The sequence below is a fragment of the Callorhinus ursinus genome, unplaced genomic scaffold (genome assembly GCF_003265705.2).
Source record: "Callorhinus ursinus isolate GAN/ISIS: 27379988/994484 unplaced genomic scaffold, GSC_fseal_2.0 scaffold27, whole genome shotgun sequence".
NCBI classification, from domain to species: Eukaryota; Metazoa; Chordata; class Mammalia; order Carnivora; family Otariidae; genus Callorhinus; species Callorhinus ursinus.
In genome coordinates this window covers 18,208,699-18,229,783 of record NW_027397089.1, presented here as the reverse complement: position 1 = coordinate 18,229,783, position 21,085 = coordinate 18,208,699, and the positions used below count along the sequence as shown (strand labels likewise).

General features: G+C 40.5%; 1 protein-coding gene across 2 annotated transcripts in view; it reads right to left on the bottom strand.

Moving 5' to 3' along the window:
• RERG (RAS like estrogen regulated growth inhibitor) overlaps positions 1 to 20,724 on the bottom strand; it is a 134,898-nt gene extending 114,174 nt beyond the window's left edge. The window contains exons 1-2 of one of the 2 annotated variants that reach the window (XM_073877936.1): positions 20,255 to 20,724; positions 16,476 to 16,639 (exon numbers count right to left, since the gene is read on the bottom strand). In XM_073877936.1, the coding sequence (XP_073734037.1) occupies positions 16,476 to 16,536 (61 nt within the window). In that variant the 5' untranslated portion in view covers positions 16,537 to 16,639; positions 20,255 to 20,724. The remainder of the gene's footprint in view (positions 1 to 16,475; positions 16,640 to 20,254) is intronic. The other variant, XM_025879769.2, reaches the window with a different exon arrangement.
• Between the last annotated feature and the right edge of the window lie 361 nt (positions 20,725 to 21,085).

Sequence of the window (21,085 nt, the reverse complement as noted above, 5' to 3'; positions counted from 1 at the left end):
AGCCCATGGTCCCCTTTCTCTGTCCTCAAAGCCAACACCATTATAGCTCTGTGACCATTCCTTCTTAGTCACATCTCCCTCCAGCCTCGGCTTCTGACCTCAGCCTGGTAAGGTTCTTCAATTTTTAGGAATCATGGGATTAGGCTGGGCTCACCTGGACAATCTAGAATAACCTCCTCATGTCAAGGTTCATAACCTCAATCATATCTGCAAAGTCCCTTTGCCATGTAAGAGAATATACTGACAGGTTCTTGAGATTAGGGCATATGGACATTTTTGGGGGGTCATTACTCTATCCATCACAGTGCTCTCTCGGCCCCCAAGGGGAGTTTTACATGCAAATATATTCACTGCATCCTAAGGTCCTCAATATTCTCAATCCATTATACCTATTCGTGGTCCCAAAGCTCACATTAATCTCACCAGTTCCAAAGTATCAAATCTCATTAACTACCTCATATAAACCAGCTTTGGGTGAGGCTCTGGATGGCAAAATATGGTAGTCTTTTCCCACTGCAAATGTTTTAAAATAACACAATTGCTAGTCTTTCTATAGGTAACACATTTTATCAAATGTTTCCATTTGGTGATGGCATTCGAAAAGACCATGAGTGGGTTTTTCGTTTTGTTTTGTTTTTGTTTCCGTATGCCCTCATAGGTCTACTGCTTTCCATTTCAGCCTTTCCATTCTGTCTGCAGCCCTCTATCCCAGAGTAGGAGTAGTCACATTTTTCTCTTATATTCCCACATTCTAGACTAGAGGGAAAAGCTACATATGAGACTGAATGGAGACTAAATACTAAGCCCTTTGGTATCTCAGAATTTTCCATATGTTTCAAACCTAGGAAACACTACTATTCATAGAGGGTATAGGTTCGGAGTTTTTGGAGTAATACTCTGAGTCAACACACACACATGCACACACATGCACACACATACACAGCACATGCATCAAGTAACAATGGAGATTTGAAAATTATCTAACTTATTCAAATGGCTAGTCCAGTATCTTTAAAATTCAGTTTTGTTTCCACCTTTATTGATACATCTTTATAGAAAAATATGCCAAGATTAAAATAAACTTAATATTTCTTGGAAATTACTTTCTTCATGTTTGCATTTGCTCCTCAATGAAACAAAACTCTTTCACAGTCATAAAACTACAGTAAGTTTTGGGTCATTCAAACCATGACATGTAAGAAATGAACATATCAATAGTGTGAATTGTATCGGAACTCAATACAGGGTGCCTAGGACTTATAATAAACTTGACTGAGCAGCCAGACAAAGGAGTTTGGGAGACTATGATGAATATTCTATAGGGGGTCAAATAAGATAGAAGTGTTTACTTACTAACTATGGCAATGCAGTATTGCATGAATAAGAGTTAATTTTTTAAAGTCTTGTTTCATGATACCTTAAGTAAAATACATTTACCAAAGCTCATGTTTCCTCATGATGGTTGGTTTGAGACTTTCTTAATTTGTACTGAACAAAACCTCTTTTTTACTGAATCTGAAACTATGACCTGAAAAAACTATATGTAAAGTTTCCATTTTGACCTCACAGTTCCTTATGCCAATTATTCATCCAAACTAGCACCACCATAATGTAATTTTGAATAATCAATTACGGGATCAAAAATAATTGGCAACAATAAATGATAGTGGTCCCTTGCATTTATAAGAAGCATCATAGACTTTAACAATATTTATTGGCCTAGAAGTCTCCAGCAATAATTAATCATGAATTATTCATAGCAGATAAAGTATCTCGAATTATCTGATGGGATCCAATCCTACCCAATCTGCCCTCACAAAATGTTTGAAGCCTTTTGGCATTTTGCCCTGTGTAGGAGCCTGATTCTTCCAGCTATTTGGTTCACAAGAACATCTTGTATTTCAGTGAAGAAAAACAACACTCTCCTATTGTGATAAATAATGAAGGAAATCTCTGCAATCCAATATTTCTAACACATAACATCATTTAAAAATTTTGACTTGACTATATATTTTCCTTAATGTTGACATGCTAGGACTTTCACGTCTTTAAAAAGCTTCTGAGTTTTGCTTTTGGGGCTCTTCCAGGTCAATTTATTAATGTATCGTCCCCTCCCACCCACGATATTTAACGCACTTCACATTTTTCACATATTCAATGTTAAGCTCTTCTGTCTTTCTTTATAATTTCCATCTTCCTCCCTTAGCACCTCCTTCACATACTTCTGGGCCTCAAAAGCCAAATAAGAGGCTTTAGCATGAAATCATAGGCCAAATTTGGAATAGAAATATTATTTTTAAAACGGAGCTGAATAAAAACGTAATATAAGGCCATAAGATCTCTTAGTAACAGAATCACCTTCTCTGTTCCGATGCCTCCTTTTTCTCTCGTAACAGATCAAGTAAAGTACTTTTCACAGATACTGATTAATCCAAATGAGCGTTCCTAAGCCATGAGGAAGAGAAGACAAGGGGGAGAGGGGAAGAAAACACTCGTTGGGTATATCTAGTATTGTGCTTGGCATTTTGTTAGAAAATTTCCGAGTTTGGTGGATAAAAGGACAGACAGTGAAGGCAAAGCATCTGGGTTTGAATTCCAGCCCTGCTGGAATCCAGTTGCCCCCTGTATGGACCCGCGCAAATTATTTACTCTTTGGGACCTCAAGCTCCCTGTCTGTAAAAGAGAGACAGTAATAGGGCTACATTTATAGAGTAGCTGTGATGATTATTTGGGTTCATGTGTGTTGTGTCCTTTAATAGTGGTTAGCTTATAATCTGTGCTATAAGCATTAGCTAGTTATTATGATTGCTGACTATTATTAGATCTCATTTGGTTTGGGTGCACAACAGCCTGCATATAAGATGATGATTATCATTTGCATTTTACTGAAGAGGAAACTGGGGCTCCCCAAAGGTAAGTAAGCTGCCCACACACACAGTGAGTAAATGATCTCTTGGGATCCAAGCCTGTGCTCCTACACTGAAGGGAATGAGGACTGCTGAGCTAGCTCTGGGCACCTTTTTTTTTTTTTTTTTAAAGATTTTATTTATTTATTTTACAGAGGGAGAGACAGGGAGAGAGGGAACACAAGCAGGGGGAGTGGGAGAGGGAGAAGCAGGCTTCCTGCCAAGCAGGGAGCCCGATGTGGGGCTCGATGTAGGGCTCGATGTAGGGCTCGATGCAGGGTTCGACGCAGGGCTCGATGCAGGGTTTGATCCCAGGACCCTGGGATCATGACCTAAGCCGAAGGCAGCCGCTTAACAACCGCGCCACCCAGGCGCTCCATCTCTGGGTACCTTTAAAAGGACCTTTCCTGGGACTGAATCAGCAAAATTCTGAAAGTTCTCTCCCTTCCTATTATTCAGTTCCTATCTCTTTCTTTTTTCATTTTGTTGTCCTTTCCTCCCTTCTAATTCCTAACATTAATGACATATGTGAATTGGAATGAGGAAAACATCATAATTTTGAAAGATAAGAACTGAGAGGGAAGTCGTTCTGTTCCTCACCATAAAAATCCCATCAAACTTATAGGATTTTAGGATCACTGCCTCCCTCAAGGTCTCCCCAAGTATTTTCCACTGATTTCTCTTCCTTTCCTTAATTCTTCTAGCATTTTGGCCTGAACTAAACTCCTAGAACATCTTATGTATGATCTAAATTGCTAAATTGCACACACCTCAATGTATAAATTTCTGATAATAAGTACTTTACCAGATTTCACCTTTTGAAAACTCGTGAAGAACTCCATCCTTTCTCAAAGGCTCTCCTTCTGTATCCCTCCCCAGTTGTCTTTCCAAATGGGCCCTGAGCCTGAACTGAGACAAAAATCAGTCATTCTAAGATCTGTAGCTTAGCTACATGCAATTGGCATTGTGTCCATATTAATTTCCTGGTTTTACAATGCCTGTGGTGATGTAAAATGTTATCACCGGGAAGAGCTAGGTGATGGGTACACAAGAACTCTCTGTACTGTTTTGCAACTCTGACAATTTTTTAAAAACCATTTCAAGATTAAAAAATTATAAAAGTCAATAGTCCTGCTGGAACACAAACTATTACTAGCTGATTTCTAATTGTAAGTCACATGTATCCAACAAAACACCGAGGTCCCTGGAGACAAAAGCAATGATGTAGTTCTCTGGACTTCCCCCACAAATATCGACATTATTGATGGGAGGATGGAGAGAGTGGAAGAGTTGGAAACATAGGAGGAATTTCATACACACTTGCAAACTGATGAGTGGGAGACATAAGAAAGCACGGGTTAAATTTTGGGACTTGAGGATTCAAATGCATGGTTGCTATGCTCCTGTTTTCACCTCTTTTGGAACACTGTAGAGAAATTAATTCAAGATACAAAATATCTGAATGGAAAAATGTCCCAGACATTGGAACAGATAACCATTACTCATACTACCATGCATGGTTGAGTCTTCCTTTAAAACCTCTAACTCAACATGTGTTGCCAAATGACTAGGAAGCTGGCTCAATTGTTAGATTCAGTTGTAATTTATGGGGTTCACAATGCACAAAAAAGTCAAATCGTTTTCAGACAAATAAATATTCACAATTTTTTAATCTTATTTTTTGAAATTTTTTGGCTTCACCTCTCAAATTACTGCCCAATGGCATAAAACAAAAAAGAACTTTTAGAAATACTTTTAAAAACCAGGAAATGCATCATTGAGAGAAAAAGATGTTATCTTTCTACCCCAAAGAGTGGAAATTTACAAACTTTTGTCAATACTACTGTTCTACACACCACTGCATAAGTTTTACAAATGGCACTGTCAAAGAGCAATTTGAAATCATTTTTCCAAATCATTGTTCCAGAAGGAAAACTACCTTACTTTAATTTGGTTCTGCATTTGCCTTAATTTGATGGGGGTGGAGGCTGGTGCCAATGAAAAGTTCAAGGTTATGGGTTCAATTCCTATGTGGTCTGCTTATCTTCTCTCAGTAGAAAGTTCCATACCATGGTCTTAGGCTATATGTTTAATTCCCAGACACTTAACACTACAGTGTAGCTCAACCGACCCCTACTATTGCCCAACATCTCATCTCAAAACCAAAGCTCAGCATACCACAGTTGATGAGGCATTTGCTTTTTTTTTTAAACAAAACTTATTATACTATGGGAGTGAAAAATTCTCATTGTAAAGAACCTCAGAAAAACCTCACATTTGCTTTGCCCCATAAAGTATTTTTGGCTCACTTAATCCACTTGCACTCGGATGCTAGCCTCATGAGTGCAGACAGCCCATCTGTTTTATTTACCACTGCATCACCAGTACCCATGGCTGTGGCTGACACTTACTGTTTCTGACAGGCAGTGGAGGAGGGCTCTAGTGGCCTCAAAGCTGAAAACACCTATTTCAAATGGAAATTGAGTACTTAGCAAATGGAACACAATGGTTCCCCAAATGTGGTCCCCACACTAACAGCATCAGCGTCATCTGGGAACTTGTGAGAAATACAAATTCTCTGACTCTACTACAGACCTACTGAACAGGAGCCTCTGGGCATGGGGTCCCGAAACCTGTACTTGAACAAGCCCTCCATGTGATTCTGAGGTAGGCTAAAGTGTGCTAGCTACTGGTATAACCCAACGAAGAAAATCTCTTCCTAAGCTCAGCTGGGATTTACAGCAGCAGTTCTGAATCACATAAATTCAGCCATTTTAGTATAGATGTGTACATACAAATCCTGGATGAGGGTCTGAAAAGCAACTTTCTTTTCTTTTTTTTAAGATTTGTTCATTTATTTGAAAGAGAGAAAGTGTGTGTGCACGCTTGAGTTTGGCAAAGGGAGAGGGTGAGGGAGAGAATCTCAAGCAGACTCCCCGCTAAGCATGGAGCCCATGTGGGGCTCGATCTCAAGACCCTCAGATCATGACCTGAGGTGAAATCAAGAGTTGGATGCTTAACCGACTGAGTCACCCAGGCGCCCCTGAAAAACAACTCTGTAGAGAATAGATACTTGGACCAATAAAAGCTGATCATGGTCCTGCACTTTATACAGCTATGTACCTTGAATCCTAAGATAAGAATGTCAGACAGAAACAAGAAATGCTAAATAAAATATTAAACAAGGGATTATAACTGTAAGGTGTCCCTCCAGATCACCCTTTCTAAGGCAAATCTAAATAGAATTGATTTAATGAACATAGAAGTAATGTGATATGCTGGTAATGTCCCCACACTTAGAGCCAAAGACCTTTGTTTTTCTTTATGGGCTGTAAATTACCCAAAAACTCACTGAGATTCTTAATCATTTCAATGAGCTAAATAATACCAAAGTGAAAAATTCTATGATTGAATAAGAGCGTCAAGGGCCTATAATGTTCCAAAACCAACATACTTCTAGAAGACAGAAAATAGAGAAAGATGATACATATACTAGATCCAAAAGTCTCCGGATAGGCCGGAGGAACAGATGAAATCTAACAAAACAGTATTTAAGAGGATGAAAATAAACTTCTACACCTGGAGTAAACATATACAAACTCTAGATTTGGGAAGATTTGACATAGCAACAGCATATATTAGAAAAACAAACAAAACAAAAAAAACAACTTCATTTGCAGTCTCTCCATGAGCCAACACTGCATCCACTGTTACCCAGAAAGCAACAATGAACTCAGGACGTCTTAACAAAAGCAGCGTATGTTCACAGATTCACAGTTGTGCTCTGATCTGGTCTGGGGTTCCCACTTCTGAAATGTCTACATTCACTTCCAGGCCCCCCACTTCACGGAGTGCTCAGATCCAGTAAAACAGCCATGGTGCTATGACAAGAAACCACACTCCCTGTAGGGCAAATGAAGTAACTATGAATAACTAGACTGTGGAAGAGAAAACTCAGCATGGGGCCAGGCATGCTAGCTGTCTTCAAATGTGTTAAGGGCTATCATAGGAAGAGGCATTTAAAATGTCCCGTGTAACTCCGAGGGTAAGCTTAAAGTCAACAAGTAGAAGCTAATGAACCACTTTTGGTTCCAAAGATAAAGTAACAGACAGGAAGAGCTGTTGTGATAGTTTTATGGGCCAGTTTAGCTGGGCTAACATAGTGTCCAGTTACTTAATCAAACATTACCGTAAGAGTAACCGTGAAGGTATTTTGTAGATGTGGTTAACATCTACAGTCAGTTGACCTTAAGTAAAGGAGATTAGCTTTAATAATGTGGGTGGGACTCATCCAATTACCGGAAGGCCTTTCGTTCAAAAGCTGAGGTTTCCAGAGTGAAAGAAATTCTGCCACGAGATTGCAACATTAACTCCTGCCTGAGTTTCTGGCCTGCCAGCTTGCCCTACAGATTTCAGTCTTGCCAGCATAAATAAACAAACAGATAAATAAATTGCGTGCGTGCTTGCGTGCGTGCGTGCGTGCCCTTGTCCTGTTGGTTCTGTTTCTCTGGAACACTGACTGAGAGTCCAAGGATAGAATGGTCTACATCCAGTCATGCTGAGTTCCTATCACTGGACATGTTCAAGTGCAGACGAGGAAACTACTTTAGTTATAATGAGGAGACCATTAGAATATATGCCTTTTTTTTTTTAAGATTTTATTTATTTGAGAGAGAGAGAATGAGAGAGAGCACGAGAGGGGAGAAGGAAGAGGGTCAGAGGGAGAAGCAGACTCCCTGCTGAGCAAGGAGCCCGATGTGGGACTCGATCCCGGGACTCCAGGACCATGACCTGAGCCGAAGGCAGTCGCTTAACCAACTGAGCCACCCAGGTGCCCGAATATATGCCTTTTAATAAAATTATAAAGCATGTATAGACCACACTGAGTCTAACTCAATTTATTCATTTTATTGACAATCCAGTCTGCGTGAAATACTGTGTGAGGGTCTGGGGACATAATGATGAGTAGGAATATCTACTATTCTCCCTTTTTGGAACGTACATGAATCCTGTACCATGTGCAACTACTCTAGAACACAAAGGTGATGCTTGCTGTTGAATGAATAACTGAATGAAAGAGTAAAAATATATTTTAAGATCTTAGGGAAATATATAGATACATATATTTATGTATCATTTGAGAAACCTTTCTATCAAAAATATTTTAATGTCTTAAACTTGAATTTTTTAGTAAGGATAAGATTTGATCATCAAAAAAATTCTACAACATGACATGCTTCCTTCTCCAATAAAGCATAAGTCTGAATTATTTTCCTAAACTCTCCCCTCGTCCTGACCACACTTACACACTGATCCTAAAAAAAACCCCAACTCAATGTTTATTCATTTCACATATTTGAAAGGGCTAACCCTAAGGCACAGAAACTGCTACCTCTGAATAGTCTGTAATGCTATGTCCTCGGTGGATGAATACTAACAGCCAACTGCTGGACTGAGCTTATTCCTCTGGCCTCCCGCAAGGGACAGCTAGCGAACTCACCATACTGCTTGTCCAAACAGAAATGTTAAGAAACACAGAGGAAGAACTACGTGGACTTTGATGACAAGAGCATCACAGTAGGAAGACCAAATTCATATCACACTTGTAATTGTTCAAAGTATCTTCAAAGCCTATCCTAACTGTATTGCTATATAAATAAATAAATAAGCAAGCAAGCCAGCAAATGTGAATGTCATTAGACAGATGAATAAAAAAAGAGATGAACGGGATGAAACTAAAGTTTTAACTCCAATCCTTTCATTAGTACAGTTGAGTGCTTTTAAAAAAAATTAGATTATATTGATAGGACATGGTATAAAACGTTCTTTTGATACCAATGAGAAATTTGGGGCACCTGGATGGCACAGTCAGTTAAGCGTCCGGCTTGGTTTCGGCTCAGGTCATGATCTCAAGGTTGTGAAGTCATGATCTCAGGGTCATGAGATCAAGCCTCCTATCCGGCTCCACACTCAGCAGGGAGTCTGCTGGAGATTCTCTCCCTCTCACCCTCCCACTCATGTGCTCTCTCTCTTTCTCAAACAAGTAAATAATCTTTAAAAAAAAAAAACACAGAAAATGAGAAATTTAATCTTTAGCAGAGGATGATTCATCAGTTTTCTTACATTTGATCCAATGCTGTAAGAAATGAAATACTACATAACAGGGGAACTTTCTTATATATACAGGTTGCTGAGAATCTCACAGGTAGCTGTATTGATAGACCACACACCCAGGAGTCCCAGGGGGCTTTGCTATGTATTGGTTATTTATTGATGACTGGAAATTTCTTATAAAAACAAAACTCATCAGGTTTTACAAGGTTCATATCCTAAAATCCTAATGATCACCAAAGAATGTGGAAAAGGATGGGGTGATACAAAATGAAAACATGTAGTAGCAAACTTGCAAGAGTCATAAACTAGGCTTCTAGACTTGGCTGTGCCCCAAGAAGCTGGGTGATCTATGTAATGACCTCTCTTCTTTCTCATAGGTATGTATAGGAAACTTTACATATTTGCTAACTCCATGCTGAAATTACCTTTACAGACTGCATTGCCTTTATAACATAACTGCTTTCATTTTTGATGGGATGGAAGAAATTATGGCTGTTTTTCTGAAACCACATCAATTTTCAAAGGCAGCTGTAGCAACAGAGATGCGTTTGCCCTGGAATTTTGGCTTCAAGGACAGTACCACTTTGAAAATTTGGCTGATTTCCCCAAACCCATAAGTTGGAGAAATACCAGGAATAAAAAGGGAAATTACATGGATGATTTACAATTTTCTTCACTCCCTTTCCTTAAAGTTAGTCCTTATCAGTTGCCAAGAAAAAAAGTTGAGATCAAAATGGAACCAAGTGACGACTGACAATTAACTATAGGAAACTATTTCAATGAATAAATTAGCCATAAGTTAAAAATAAAAGACACTCCAATTTTAATAATACATTCCAATAGAAAGAAGCAGGGACAGAGATAAGTCTTTTTGGCTTTGAAAAACAGGTCTTGATTTTGTTTTATTTTCTTTTGTCTTGTTTTCTAGGATTGTTTCCTCCCTAACTGTATTTTCCTTAAGAAAAGTCTAAGAATTGGTCATTGCCAACCTACAAAATGTTTACCCACCAATTAACAACTGACTTTGATTTTAATTTTTCCTTTCCTTTTCATTTTTTCTTTTTCTTTCCTTTTTCTGAGCCCTCACCATTCCCCATCTTTGCTTTTCTTCCTGGGCTTACAATAAAAGTCATTGTGACTTATAGCTTGCACCGGGGTAGGGCTTTTCCACATATCCATAGGTAAAAACCTGCATTTTGAAAAATACCCTTTTGTTCCTCTTGGGGTGGAAGAAACAAGAAAATCACCTCATATGGGCTGTTTGTCTCTTTTTTGCTTTTCTGTCTTTGCAGGTAAAAGAAAGTATATAAGCTCGAAAGCCACAAGTAACCATATCATTACATTTTATGACAGGAAAACAGCTAGTTTTCTAGCCGCATCCAAACTTGTCTCGATGCCAACTTCTTCCTTGTTGGCCCAGTCCTTCAAAAAACAATGATTCCTCTCACCACCAAGTATACAAGGAACAAATGGGCCTCATTTCTGGTAATCCTTCAAATTCAACAACCACCTAGAAAATGCACACACACACACACACACATACACACATACTTCACACATCACACACTTGTGTCCAGGAGCTGTGAAAGTTCTGCATCCACCTGAAACACAATCTGTCCCTCTTCTTACCCAGACAAATTTTTAAAGAAAATTTACCATTCAGGTTATATAATTTTAAAACAAGAATGACCAAGAACTTGAAGAGCTGACTGAGAATGTAAGTAGGTAAAAAGTGTGGTACAGGACTCTTGTCAGTGCTCGCTCACATTCATGTGACACGCATAGCTGAGGCCATTTCCTATACTGTGGTTTCCAAACTGGACCTGGATCCTACATGTTACTGAGGTCACAGATCAACTTGCTATATCTTCCCAATGAGTCCATTTTAGTCACTATCTGGCTGGGGGTATCATTTTTATATTCAAACAAACATAGACACATTATAGAGCAATATTAAATTTTGCATATATTTTATGTAATTGATAAAGCATGCAAAATAATTCCATGATCGCTTGTATGAGATGAGATGCTTATATACTCCAAATCACCCAGATCTTTCTTTTCTTCTTTTAGAAGGCCTTTGAAAACAATGCTCAAAAGCCATCATTCTACACCATTAAGTCTCTATAAAGGGAACGAACTGGCATATAGCTACATATAGAGAGAAAGTTCTAGAATACAAAGGTTGGGGGGGCACGTGGGTGGCTCATTCGGTTGAGCGACCAACTCTTGGTTTCGGCTCAGGTCATGATCTCAGGGTCGTGGGATCGAGCTCGGCATCAGGCTCCATAGTCAGTGGGGAGTCTGCTTGAGATTCTCTCCCTCTCCTTCTTCCCCTTCCCCCATGCACACTCTCTCTCTCTCTCGAATAAATAAATAAATTTTTAAAATACAATAAAATACAAAGGTTGGTTTATAGCATAAGGAAACTGACCTACCCAAGGAGCTATTGATAGTGCTGTTTTCATTTCATGTATGTGAAATCTCATGAACATAACCCAGCCATAAAGCATGCATAATACATTAAAGCGGTATTTGGTACTTACTGGAAAAGTCATATTTAAAATCAGAATTGTCCCTGTCATGCTAAAAAATAAAATTAAAAAAGCTTTGCAAAACTTTTTTATAATTGAGAGAGAGAGAAAGAGGGAGAAAAACAAACAAGAACAAGGAAACAAGGAAAAGAAGGGAAAAATAAAATCACTTCTCTTTGTGCCCAGGAAAAATATATCACAAGTTCGTGTTTAGCCCCCAATTTATAGCTTCACGGATGAGCGCACCATTTGGCTTCTGAATTAGAAGACAGCATCATTCAATTAACTTTGAGACTAGCCTTTTCAGGAAATATATTTAGCTATGGCACACAATATTTCAATTCTAAAACGAGAATGTCAACGACGAAACTAAATTTAAAATCGCAGTGGTTTCTCTCTCAGCTCCTCCCACACTTACTACAAATTTGAATAATGTGAAGCCAGGAAGCATTTAAATAAATAGGGTGTGCATTCTAGGTTTTATTGCAGGTGGTACAGCTTTAATCACTTGGAGCCTGTCAAATTATAGGCTGACGCACATGAGTAAGGAAATCTATGTCCCGCGTGCCATGTTATTAGTGCTCTACCCTTCCCAGCCAGTAAGGGAAATGTTTACTCTGCTGGGGCAAGAGAAGATGGGACAGGCTGGGACACAGGCTATGCTATCTGCAGCATCCCCCACAGCGCTCACCATGCTGAGCCAGGAACCAAGCTCCCCTCAAGACAGAACTGCAAGGTAACATTAGGCAGAAAGGGAAAGAATCCTCCCATCACAAAAGACCATGTAAATACTGATACATATATACATGCACACACATACGTATCACGTGTCCTTTCAGTGCTCCTTTATAAGTAACATATTATTAAATTCTGCCTGTGCTAACGCTTCTATGGTCAACCTGTCAACCAAAAAGTTCTGGTTAATGTTAAATTCTGTTTTAAGCATAGAGGGCTTGTCTATTACCCGGGCTCAAGAAGCTGTTTGCCACATACCAGAAGCACTTTCAAATTTAAGGGTGATAATTTATTGATGACACAAATGTATTTCTAGCCATTTTTCCAAGATATGAGCTGCAAGAAGTATTGTTATGTTCACCAGTAGTCAAACTAAAATTGACATTAGCCAGACTTTGGATTCAAAGAAAGACAGAGAAAGGTGTGTGTGCATGTGTATGTGTTTAGGGCATGCAGAGTAGCAATATAGAATTTTTATCTTAAAAACTTTCTGATTTTAATGAAAACCCAAATACCCATTTGAATGTAAATCTATCTTTCATTGTATGTTTTCACTAGAAAACTTACAAATTAAAATGAGCATACCTCAAAAAGCTATAATATTATAAGCTAATACTAGAGCACTTACTATGTGCCAGGCGCTGTTCTAAAAGATTTGCATCTAATAGCTCATTCAATCCTAACAATGATTCTTTGAGATAGGCACTATTATATCCTTTTTTAAAAAAGATTTTATTTATTTATATATTTATTTATTTATTTTAGCGAGAGTGCGCACACGCGAGCAGGGGGAGAAGCAGAGGGAGAGGAAAAAGCAGACTCTGCGATGAGCGTGGAGACTGATGGGGGCTCGATCCCACAACCCTGAGATCATGACCTGAGCCAGAATCAAGAGTCAGAGGCTTAACCGACTGAGACCCCCCATGTGCCCCTATATCTTTTTTTATAGTTGAGGGACCTGAGAAGTTAAATAACTTGCCAAAGTTGCCATGTTCAGGCCACTAATAAAGTGTAAAATAGGAAGTCAAAACTAACAGTGAGACCTCAGACCTCCTGCTCTCAACTCCAGGCTACACCACTCTCTATTAGCAAATGGACAACATGGTCTTGCTTATCCCCAATTCTAATTTCATAGCGAGTGCGGGGAAAAGTAGATGGTACAGGTGAGACCAGACGCCTCTGAAACAGTACAATCAGAGACCCTCCGCTTCTACCTTTCCCAGATCTCAAGCTGCCTTCCCCAGAATTTCTTCCCCTGCTGGGTGTTGGGAGAGAAACAGATTGTTGAGCCCATGGGAAGATCATGACCATCTGTGGGGAGGCATTTGAAAAAAGGAGGAGCTGCCGTGACATTCTAGCAGGTATAACTTCTTACAGACTTAAAAAAAAAAACAAAACAAAAGTTACTTATTGATACAGACTATAGGATAGTAAAGTGAGCATGTGGTACAATAACTAGGCAAAGATATCATATATGCATATTAATAAAGAATTAGAATAAACATGAGTTCAACATTGTTACAGTCACGTTTCAAAGTTGATGGATACAAAGTACTCTGTGCTTGTTTCACTAAACTATGAGAAAAGGTCTCAGAACCATCTCCCATGCAACAGTCAAACTGGTACTACCTTGAAATATGAGGCGTGGTTACCAGGTCTCAGGGAGACAATCTAATGTTGAAATAAGGAAACACTGTGTATCAATGACAGACAAACAGGCAATTGTTTAATGTAGTCTATCATTGTCATTTTCACCTACACAAAAATAAGTACAAATGGTAGAATGTATATGAGGTGGATAGAGAAACCAGTCCAAAGAACATGCATTAAGAATCATAGGACTTTACAGTTAGAAAGGACCTTGGTGGGGCGCCTGGGCGGCTCAGTCATTAAGCGTCTGCCTTCGGCTCAGGTCATGATCCCCGGGTCCTGGGATCGAGCCCCACATCAGGCTCCCTGCTCGGCGGGAAGCCTGCTTCTCCCTCTCCCACTCACCCCGCTTGTGTTCCCTCTCTCGCTGTATCTCTCTCTGTCAAATAAATAAATAAAATCTTAAAAAAAAAAAAGAAAGGACCTTGGTGAATAAGTCCAACTTCTGCATTTTACATAAAATAAAACTAAGGTCAGCACAATTTACATTGTATGTGCAAGGGTATCTTCAGCTCTGGGCGTGAAGAATTGCCCCAGGAGAGAACGTATGGAGTAAGAAAACATGAGGTGGGTATGTAGGACCCTGGGAGCCCCGGGTTTTGAGAGGTGGGCTGATGAAGAGCCCCCCATGGGTAGCTGGTAAGTGGCAATGGAGAGACAGGAAGAAAGCCAAGAAGTGTGAGGTCATGGGAGCCTGGGAGGGAAGGAGTTTTAGGAAAGAATAATAAGCAGTTGTGTTGAATGGTAAAAAGAGTCCTAAGAAGATCAGAACTAGGAAATATTCATTAGATTTGTTGATTATTGATCAGTGGTGATCTGAGCAAAAGCAGTGTCAAGGTCATGATTACAGTGCAAGACTGCCATGTGCTGAGCAATGAATGAGAGGTAAAAAACACTTAAGACAGTAAGGGCAGAGCCCACATTCCATAAGCTTGGGAAAAAGAAAAAGATGGTGTGGTGGTAGAAGAAACGCTTAAGGGAAAACGGGTGGTAGAGAATGAGAGGAATAACTGAAGTAGTCATCGAAACAACTTAAGGGAAGACGACAGAAACAGGTAGAGCTCAGGCTGATGGAGGAACCCTGAAAAGAGCGTGTACAGAGCTTGCTCTGAGACAGTACAGATGGGGAAGGGATGGCTGTCACACAACCAGGTAGTTCTCCCAACCGAATTTTAATTTTTATGCTTAACTTCTCCAACCATGTGGAGTTTATTTTGCTAAATGATCAAAGTTCTAAAAATTCCCTTCTTTGACTGCCTAGGCTAAGGTTGGAATGAATGAGTAATAAACAGGGAGCCCCAGGCCTAGACCCTCCACTCGCGAAAGACTTAGACAAGCTATTGTTGGCGATACAGCCTCCCACACACTCCCTCCCCTTCATCCTCCTCTCACTGGAACAAGCTTCCTCATTCTCCAGATCCTTCCACCAGCTATGGAAATTAGGTTCTCACACCATCGGGAAACACTGAAGAGATTGATGGGGAGGAGTCCAACTATCTTCAATCGTGTCAAGGCTGGCAGTTTTTAAGCCTTGCCAACTATCTATTTTCTTTGCTTGGTTTCTGCCAGAGGCAAGAGTGAGTGGTAAGAAGGAACGGTGATGGCAGAAAAGAGCACTCTTAGAAAACGAAAAGACAAAGAGAGAGAGAGAGAGAGAGAGAGGCTTAGAATAGGAAGATGTACTGCCGAACTTAAACCAGAGGGCCAGTTAGGAAAGAGCGGTTGGTCACAGAATTAAAAGCTACTCATGTGTGTTTATTCAAGATTACGTGGATTACCTGTTATGTTGGACGACCCAAATGGGTTTCCCTCTACAAACAGGCTCCTACTAGATATCTGTTTGAGTCCTTTCCTGAGAACCAAGAGCTCTGCGTGCAAAGTCAATTATGGTTCTTTCCTCCAGGAAGAGATCGAGACAACGTGGTCTGAAAAAGCCATGTTGCCCTTAGATTTTAGCAACATCTACTTCAGCATTATTCTTTAGTTGTAAGGTCTGACCCCAACCCACCCCCAGTTTTGGAAGCATTGGTTAATAATGCAATTCTGTGTCTTGAAAGAATATAATCATTCAACGGGCATTTTTTTAAGCACCCAACACATGCTTGACACTGGGCTGGCTGCTGCAAACACCAAGATGAAGGAGATATAAAACTGGCCCCTTGGGATCTTGTAAAGAGGAACAAGAGAAAATATATATATTTTTTCATTTCCACAATCTGATTTCTTTGGAGGTTTGTTTCATACCCTTTCTCAGAATACCAAAGCCTATGATATGTCCATTGCCTTGTGTATTGTCAGCAGAGCTGACAATAAGCAAAAAAGTACATAAAACTGGTTATGCAAAAGGAAAGTTCTAGATAAAGAGAAAGAGACATCATCTAAAAGAGCAACACATGAAACTATGAGAAATGCCAACCACCCTTCTGTCTAATCCCAGGAGGCAGTATCAAAGACACACACACTCACACACACACACACACACACACACAAATACACACAAATACACACACTACAACAACTACAACAAAAAACTTACCTGACTTGCCCACACCTGCTCTCCCAAATATCGCCAGTTTGACCTCTGCACTTTTAGCCATGCTGGGTGTTGGTAGATAATTCACTGTCGTGCACACTGAAGAGCTGAGAAAATCTTTTTGGTTCCAGCCTTTGGATTCACCATATCATTGTAAATCTGCAATCCTTGAACAGAAGAGATTTGGGAATTCATGAGTGACTGGAGAAAGAAATTAGAGTTTATTAAGCACCTTCTACCTGACAGCCACCATTCACTTTATCAGCATCTTCCTCCATTGCAATCCTGTGAAAGGGTTATAGCCTTTTACTGCAAACTAGTCAACTAATAAGTGATAGATCCATGACCTGAACTGAGACCTCTTTGGTTCTAAAACATATGCATTTTCATACCTGATAGCGTTATGTGAGATGTTTTTTATGAAGGCATTGTTTTGGGGTCACTAATTGATAACAAATACTTGAAGTATGTGAATACATGTATTTACCACGTCTATAAATAACCAGCACACAACACACATGATGGGGAGAGTCACATTTGGAAGTCTTTATTTTCCTGAGGTCTGAATAATATATATTCACCTTAATCCATCCTACTGTAATGATTGGATTTGCACTTCAAGGTTAAATTTAGCTCAGTTCATACTAGATCACATGATTGAGTCATGCGATAAGTATACGTGTCCCAGGAGTTGATATATGATATTGAGTTTATATTTTTATATTTTTCTGGGCACAATGTCCCTGGTACACAAAAGATAAATGCCATGCCTCAACTTCTGATTCCTTTTCTACGAACAACCTTAACACTTAACACTGCCCTAACACTTAGGAAATGACATTACATACGATGTAAGCACATTTGATATAGGTGCATGCTTTAGGAATGACACCTAGGTTCTTAGTACCATGAATATGTAAAGTTGGAAAGAACCTTGGGGTGAACCAAAGGAATCCTCCAGCCATGGCAAGAATCCTTCCTTAAGATCAGACAACCATCCTGTGTCTGATGGCCCCTTTCAGATACCTGAGGTCAGCGCTGGTGAGTGGACATTACATCAACTTTTTGTTTATGTTCACTCAGAAGCCTTCAAGTAGCCTAGCAGCTATTAGGACCCTCCATCCCATCCTGGGCTACTACTCCTAGGAAAATGAGACCCGGCATTTCCCCTTGTTCTTCAGGGGCTGTATGGTTTTGTTTTGTCTTGTTTTGTTTTTGACTCTTGCCTTCTCTCTTCACCACATGGAGCTGACACTTGCCACTTAACCACCAAAAAACATGGCGTCCACTGCATTCACTCCTTGAGACAGGACCTGACGAAGTTCACCGAGAGCCTCTCTGTTCTTTAGCTGGCAATGTGCCTATACAGCCACTCACAGCAAGACTCACGGCTCTCTCAGGAACTGCAGACTCCCTCGTTCGGAACTTCTGCAATCAGTGTTTTAAACCTAAATATAAGACTTGACTCTCATCCTTGTTAAACTTTATCACATCCATGATTCATTCATTTCATCCTTTTTCTTTTCAGTCAGCAAAGATATTTTTGCAACACGAATGTGTTATCTAAACGTGTAAAGTACTCCTGCCAGCATTTTGTCATCTACAACTTTCCAAAGGAGCTTCTCGAGAGAAAGAAAAAAGTAAAAAACCTGCTGAAAAAGGATTTCTACAAAGATATGAACATGCAGTTGTTTTCTTCATTATGCATCGTAGCCACCAACTTGTACCTAACGAACGTTGTACTTGCTGATTTCCAAAGGGCCAGCTTCCTCTGAAGGATAAAAAGGTCAACACTGGGGTGTCTGGGTGGCTCAGTTATTAAGCGTCTGCCTTCGGCTCAGGTCACAATCCCAGGGTCCTGGGATCAAGCCCGCATCGGGCTCCCTGCTCAGCGAGGAGCCTGCTTCTCCCTCTCCCACTCCCCCTGCTTGTGTTCCCTCTCTCGCTGTCTCTCTCTCTGTCAAATAAAGAAATAAAATCTTTAAAAAAAAAAAAAAAGGTCAACATTGACATTAACTATTGTTTACCTCACCACCAATAACAACAACAACAAAAAATTCTCTGTAATCATTAATAGTACGAAAACCAGAAGCTTTAACATCTGCAATTTGTCCAGGCCCATACTTTTGGCTCAGGATAAAAGAATTTCCTTATTTGTCATTTTATATGTATTCATTAAGGAAAGGCCCTATGTTTAAAGTTCCATGCTTCATTATGGAAGCATCACAAAAGCATAATATATTGAGTTATATAACTACATAAATTCTAAGTAAGAATGACAAGCATTTCTTTGAAACATAGACCAGGCAAGGGTCTGGAGCTTGTATAAACAACAATTTGTTATTTCATGCAAAATTGTTCATTCTCATGCACATAAAACTACTAAGTAATTATCTGTCTTATTTACAATTCCTGAAAGTGGCCATCAAATGTGATTTTTAAAAAACATTTGTTAAGTCAAATATTTCATGAACTCCCAAATGGGCCTCAGAGGCAAAGGAATTTCACATAAGAAAGAGAAATTGTGTGGGTTAATTTTTTCACTTATAAAGATACAGCTGCTTATTGTAGAAAAATCCCTTAAAGGAAGACACAAACTGACATGCATCTTTCAACAGTTTGTTTTTCACATAAAAATGTGAAAAGTTACATTTGACATAGATATAAAACAAAGATACATGTGTAAATTTTTGTAGTAAGTGACTTTTTCTGATGTTCAAAGTAATTTATAATCCGAGACGTTCCATAACATGGACCTAAAAACATTTGTTTTAATGTTATGGTACAGAAATATTCTGGCTGGGTCTAGAAGTTGCCATTTACTTATCATGTGGACAGTGCTTTACTAGGACAAAAACTTCTGAGTTTCTATCCCTCCTAGAATCCCTCCTAAAATCACACCTAGATATTCAAGAGATTTAAGGCATAGTGATCCCCCCCCCCAAACATAAGGGAACTAAAAGAAAGCTTAGAAAAAAGAAAAAAAGACGCTGGCCTCCAAATCCTATGTCATTACTAATACATTCATTGATCATTCCACAATAATGCCAAGCGCAAACAAAAGTGGCTACCTTCCAGGAGCTTACCATCTGTTAGACCTGTGACATTTAGGTCACCAATAACTGGGTTTTTATTTTATTTTTGTGTGTGTGTTTATTGAAAGAAAGGTTTCATTCATCATTCCCAAGACTATACTTATTACCAAAATCCCTGCTTTCCACTTCCTCTTTGGGGGGAAAAAAAAGCAAGCATTTTTATAAGGTAACAGTTTTTCCAACTTCTTGTATTTATCATCAAAATAAAGCGCAGCTGTTTCGGCAAGCAAACATCTAGTCCGGTCGTGGGAATGAGAGCCTCTTCCTTAGCTCTGAAATCAAAGTTCTCCTCTCCTCACTACCAGGAACGCTCCCTCATCTTGCAACGCAGCACCCACAGTGACGAGGTTAATTGTGCAAGAACCCTGGTAATAGCTTTGCTCCAAAAGCAACAGGTATCCTAGAATGATCGACAGGCCCAACGTGGACTGCAGGTCACTTGCTCTCAACCTGGAGAGAAATGCAGCCTAAGTCAAAAGGGCATTCCCAGTCTCAGCTCGGAGGAGGGAGGGCGCTGTTAAGCTCTGGGCGCCGCGCTCACATCTCCCTCTCAGCGAACCCCGAAGCCGCCCTAGGAAGACGCGGTGACCAGGAGAACCGACCCAGAGGCCAAGCGTTCAGGGGGGTCTTAAGGGTCTGCAGGAAGTCGTCCCGAAAGAGCCACCTGGGCACGTGCGTGACACTCACCTGTTCACACTCTCCAGGCCCGGGAGAGCCGCGGTCCCCTGCAAGTTCGGAATCGGTCCCCCGGGACCGCGAAGCCCTCCCACGCTGCAAAGCCCAGCCTGCGGCTTGCGTTGCCGAGACGCGGGGCGGCGATCGCGCGTGGGAGCCGCCGCGGCAGCAGCCAGTGCTGACCGACCGGCGGGGGTCTCCGCGCCAGCGCTCGCCGGGACTAGCGGCGGAGAGACTGCGGCAGGACGCGAGCTCAGCCCAGCCGGGGCCGCCGCGACGCCGCCAGGATGCTGCAGTGTGGCGCGTCGGCGCCCCCTACTGGGGCCAGGGGCTAGTTCCTCCCGCGACGCCGCCTCCCCGCCCGGAGAACGAGACACATCTGCTCTGTGCGTGCTGCGCCCCGGGCTGCCTTCCCTTTCCCCTGCTCAGTTCCCGGCCTCTAGGTTCTCGGAGAAGGACCTCTCTCCTCGGTTAAAACTTTGCGTGTGAAAGCATCGCTCCGTGGTGTTTTCCATTCCTTACTTCCAATGATGCTCACAACATCCCCTTGAGGTACATTTAATTACCAAATAGGAAATTGAAAGAGGAGATAAATAACTTGTCCAAGGCTAGTAAATGGTTGGAATGAAATCCAGGCCGGATTGGAAGCTGAGAGATGCTAGGAGCGATATAAATACTGAATTCAATTGAAATGTATAGCTATATATTTGACAAAGTTCCAAAACCTTTGTCTTCTCCTTACATGATCAGCTTTTGTGGTGTTTGAACAGAAGTCATACTCCATCATCCTCCAAACCTAACCAAGATGATCAATATTGATGCCATGCTAGACCTGCTTTCATA